Source organism: Mus caroli, chromosome 17, assembly GCF_900094665.2.
Source record: "Mus caroli chromosome 17, CAROLI_EIJ_v1.1, whole genome shotgun sequence".
Classification (NCBI taxonomy): Eukaryota; Metazoa; Chordata; class Mammalia; order Rodentia; family Muridae; genus Mus; species Mus caroli.
The window spans coordinates 74,330,695-74,336,201 of record NC_034586.1 but is presented as its reverse complement, the minus strand read 5'-3'; the positions used below and the strand labels follow the sequence as shown (position 1 = coordinate 74,336,201).

At 45.2% G+C, this 5,507-nt stretch overlaps 1 protein-coding gene across 1 annotated transcript in view; it reads right to left on the bottom strand.

The window, feature by feature from the left end:
* The window catches only part of Vit (vitrin), a 184,072-nt gene that overhangs the window by 36,880 nt on the left and 141,685 nt on the right, over positions 1–5,507 (bottom strand). The window contains exon 8 of the mRNA XM_021185807.1: positions 3,360–3,507. Within this exon, the coding sequence (XP_021041466.1) occupies positions 3,360–3,507 (148 nt within the window). The remainder of the gene's footprint in view (positions 1–3,359; positions 3,508–5,507) is intronic.

The window sequence follows — 5,507 nt, the reverse complement described above, 5'->3', positions numbered from 1 at the left end:
CGTGGATGGCAGCTTCTTCAGTGTTTGCTGTGGACTCGAACCAGCAGTTCTCTGGGGAGGCAAGCATTCGGCCTCAGATGGAGCCTCAAACTGTCACTGTTTTCACTTACCCCGAGGCTTCAGCTTCCTGGCCCAGTCAGCTACTGTCTCCTTTGGCTCAACGACCTGCAGGCAGTTTCTGTGGGACTATCTAGGCTCTAATTGTGTAAGCCAATCAAATAAACCCATTCAGATAATCATATTGCCTATTGGTTCTGTTCCCCTGAGAACCCCGACTCACACAGAAGGCAATTGGATCTGGTGAGTGCCCCGAGGTCGTGAAAGGAGTCAGATTCCCACCCCACAAGCTTTTCCCTGCCAGCAGCTAGCACCTTGTCCTGTCTCTCCCACCCANTCTCCTCCTCTGCCAGTGTTANTACCATTTAGTGATGAAAGGACTGAGGAGAGATGCAGGGTGGGGTGGGACTGCTGAGCACCTTCAATAAAGAGCAATTTCAGCTGGATGGCTTGACTCCTTTTGGCCTTGTCAGGCCACCCTGCAATCTGGGGCCGTGAGCAAGAGGAAGCAGCTTGCTGGCCTGTTAGCCCAATGTCGTCTGTTTATTGGCTTTCTTCTGAGCCAGCCGTTGAATTATACAATGCCAGGGCTGGCGGAGCCCTAATAAATCATCAGTTGACCCCATATTTTACAGGTGTCAGCACTTACACGGAGAGGTTAAGTGATTGCGTAAGGTCCTCCAGCGGGGCTAAGGTCAGAATTCAGATCTCCTGTCGGCCGGTTCACAATGCTTCCCTCCCACCCTGCTACAGGCAAGGCGAAGATGACAGATTCGTTTATATGAGCATAAAACGGAGGGACAGACACACATCTGCCTTAAATGTTTTAAATTAAAATTAATACAGTTGGAGAAAAGGCAGACGCTGGAGCATGTGTTTGAAAGTGAATTGGAAATCAAGGCCGTGAAGGCTTTCTTCCAAATGGCGGTCACGTCAGGGAAACGGGGGAGAGAACTGGGGGAGGGGCCGTGCTCCCTTTGTGTCACTGTATGAGAAGGCTACAGGTGGGGCATTTTATTAGGAAAATTAATTTTATTTCTTATGTTTCTGGAGGTTGAAGACGCCATTTCTGGGGAGGGTTTAGTGAGANGCCATCCCTCTGCAGATGGTGGAGGGTAACAGAAAAGAAGGACCAAAGCCATTTCATAACAAACCCATCTTCTTGATAATTAAGCTGGTCCCTTGATTATGGCGTGCGTCTAACACTAACCCTGGCCATCCCTAGTGCATCTATCACCAAGTACCCCCGGTCGTCCCTAATGCATCCATCGCTAGGGACCCCAGGCCGTCCCCACCTTGCATCACCATTGCTCTGCTATTAAGTTGCTGACACAAACTCAGAGGCCATTGGGGTAGNAGGATNCTCTANTGCTTTTGCTTTCCCTGCCACATTTACTATTTGTGGTGGTTTGTATATGCTCTGCTCAGGGAGTGGCACTATTAGAAGGTGTGGCCCTGTTGGAGTAGGTGTCTCTGTGGGTGTGGGCTTTAAGACCCTCGTCCTAGCTGCCTGGAAGTCAGTCTTCTGCTAGCANCCTTCAGATGAAGATGTAGAACTCTCAGCTCCTTCTGCACCANGCCTGCCTGGATGCTGCCATGCTCCCACCTTGATGACAATGGACTGAGCCTCTGAACCTGTAAGCCAGCCCCAATTAAATGCTGTCCTTTATAAGACTTGCCTTGGTCGTGGTGTCTGTTCACAGCAGTAAAACCCTAACTAAGACACTATTTAATCCACATTCTCATTGGCACACAACACCTCTTCCGTCATTCTTCTTTTCCCTTGTTTTCCTATCACACCAGGAACTCAGGTACATGCAAGCTTTTAAATCAGCTATTTTTGATGCAAGATAACATAGCAAGCTTTGAATCCTCCAGTAAAATTGACTCAGATATCTGGCACTAACCAAATACCTATGTGTGCTCTTTATAGGAAGGCTTGCTGTGCATACGCTATCTTAAAAAGTAACATAGGAATGAAAACGGGTTGACATTTGAAGAACAAGAAAACAATAACCCTCCCAAAGCCACCTTTTTCTTTTTTTCTTCCAGATTTCAAGTCAAAACCACATAATAGGTCATAAACACTGAGTGGTGGCCTTCACAGCATTTGGTTATTTGTAATTGACTCTTAACTATTTTTAAGTGCCAGTTAGCCAAGCTACTATTTGTGTGTGTGTGTGTATGTGTGTGTGACAGAAAAAGAAGTTGGGAACAAATGTGTTCAAATTTAATTCTGGAAATAAACACATTATAAGTTATTTGATGAAGAAAGCGGTTTCACTTATTTTTATCGTAACTCAAAGTAGAGTAACTAGGGCCTTCCTACCTCAAGCGTAACTAATGCACCACCGCTCTGGTTAGCCCTCGGAGTGCTTGCCAACCGGGAGAAGTACGGAGGAGGGGCCGGAGCACTGGGATAATGGTCCTGCTGTCCCTGGAGCTTTTAGAGCAAGAGCGCGGAACTCTTGTTGCCTACAGGTATGCGAGCGAGGAGGAAAGGCATCATGGGTAACCAAGCCCCCTTGATGGCGAGCATTTGCAGCTGTGATCAGACTGCCTGTTTGAAATGTGCCTACAAATGGAGATGTATGCGCGTTTTGTCCTTTGATTATGATCTGTCATATCTGGGTCCTGTTGTAGGGAGAAACACATCCATATCTGAACTAAGATTGCTTTNTTATTCCGAATTAGAGAAAAGAAGCTTGGGTTTGGAATGTTGCTATGGCCCCAGAAGCCCTACCCTTAGTGAAATAACCACACAGATTAGGACCAGTCATCTCAGTGCTCAGCCAACGGGTGGGGCCCCCTCTTCTGTGTCCTGGGGCTTCCCAGTCACTGTGGACTTCATCAATATACTTCGGAAAGGCCAAGGTTGTTTGGGGGAAAGAGACTGTACAGCCTAAAGCACTGCGGCCACTAGCGTCTTCCCCAGGTCTCCCAAACAAATGTCTTCACAGTCAAGGCTAAAGGGAATTTAGCTTTCTTTGTCTAGAGATAAAGAAACTGGTGATAGCCTAACCAGTTTACTCATGACTTGGCAGTACCTTTAATCCCCACCAACGAATACTGTCTATAGCAATCACGGGACTGCAATGGCATTCACTTCAAGCGTGTATTATGAACCTCTTCTTCCATTGGGAAGGCTCCTATGTCCTCGACGGCAGCTGGGTTTCATCCATTTTTATTTATTTTTTTTTACATTTGCATTAGAGGAGAGAATGAAATCAATCTTTCAGGACACATTGTGGCTTGCAGCTAGGGGCACAGGGATATCTGGGCTCAGCACGAGCTGCACTTACCCGTACTGAACAACACCCACGAGGGGACCGGCAGGGCCGATGTCAAGAGCCTGGACGATGTCCGCTAGGAACTGCTTCTGGATCTGGAAGCGGCGCTTGCCGATGCTGGTGCTCCCATCAATTAAGAANGACAAGTCAATTTTNCAGTCTGAGGGACAGAAAAGGATTCTGTGATTTCNCTGGACTCTGAGTGCTCCTACCCAATCATCTTGTCTCTCTGTGTTCCCACTCAGGGGAACATATAAAAAAATGAATTAAATGATATATTTTAGTTGTTTTCACATATATGGGCAATAATTATATGTAATATAAATTCACTGGTATGAATTAAACTATATATATGAATATATATTATATAAGTTAAACTATATATAGCTTATATATAACTTAATTTGTAAGTTACACACACTAACAGACTAGCAATAACTAGTAACAAAGAAGAATAATTATGACAATATACTATAATAACTAATAAAACCTTGGGGGTTATTTATTTCTAGAATTTCCCATTTATTATTTTTAGATCGCAATTGATGACGGGTAATCAAAACCGCAGAAAACAAAAACCAGGGGTAAGGTGGATCTGCCGTGCAGGAGGGACAGTAAGAGCTGAGGGAGGGATGGTGGGGCTGAAGGCTAGCTTCAACCTTTCAACGAATGCTACACGGCTAGCAAATCCGTGTTGGATATCATCTTCTGCAGTGGTACACCGACCGACTCAGTATGTGAAAACTGACTGTTCACTGCTGGGCTGAAGCACTTATTGGAGTCCATATAGCCTTAACATTAATTTAAAAAAATGAAGAATGGATTATTGCATTAATGCTTTTGGCAGACNAGAGTATTTCAGAAAGGGAATATTTCAAGGGAGACAGGGAGAGTAAGGAATTTTGAGCGACAGCATCCAAGAACACCCAATGGCCAGCACCCCCTTGTGGGCATGGGTGGAACTGCAGGCTTCCTTGGGGCTGGTGTTGCCTGTCCTCCATTAACAAAAGCCCTATAGGCAAGGAAGCGGGCTGTTGAAAGTACTAAATGTTTCTGAGTTGACAAAGTTTGAAGCGAAATTGGTTAGAAGTAATTATTGAGGAGTGGTGACGCAGATTCGTGGATGGANAAAAAGATGAACTTGAGAACGGGCTGAAACGGCTACTGAAAACAGAGGAGGTTTGGAGAAGACCACAGGGATGGATGCTTGTCTGCCTCAACTCCATCTTCAGAAAATCGCAGAGCTTTTTAATCCCAAGTCTACAAGTGCCTTCTAGCCTTCCCTGTCCAGCTGGCTTTCTCCCATAGTGCCTACATCCAAGCATGACCCCTGAGATGAAGATTTCAGGAAATTAGCGAAATCCAAGTGTGGTTGAAAGATTCCACTAAAGACAGAGATGAAGCGGAAGACAGGGAGAACTGCTCTAAGGCCTCTCTCTAATGGTCAACACTTGTTTTTCTAGGCCTTGCTTTGCAACGTGAATTATAGCCAGCAGGTGGCAGTAGTGTTCTTCAGGGTTTTCAGTCCACCAACCTCAACGGGGTGTGGGAAATACGGACTCCCGGGATCCACTCAAATATAGAAAATCAGATTTGCCTTTAAATATGACCCCCAAGTTTGAGAAGCACTCCTGAACAAAGGTTTTCCTTCTAAACGCCAGCAGATTAGTTCAATATTGCCTTTTAAGATAGAGGAAAATCGATTCTAGGAGGGGATAACGGGGTTTCCCCTTTTCATTTATTTTCAGCGATAACAATAACATGGATTTAGTAGCATCCGTTTGGGTTCCTCAAGGACACTTTGCTCATTTTTTACATCTTGAACTATGCTCAGGAACAACATGTTCAGTTTTGAAGCAAGCAATTTATCCGCTTAGTTCTCTTGGCTCCCTGGCCTGATTGCTGACGGCTGACAGAAGTCTCCTTTGTTACTCTTACCCTTCCCAGGATCTTTTTTTTTTTTCATCGCTGGAACCAAACACAAGGCCTTGTTGCACTTCCTAGGCCAACACTCTATTACTGAGCAAAAGCCCTGCCTCTAAACTCCCAGGTCATCTTAATGACTTAGGCTTCTATCTCATGGCACATACAGGCTAAGACCCAGTGGGTTTCTTCTATGGAAAGACAGCAGACTGATGTGGGATTGACGTCAGTATTAAT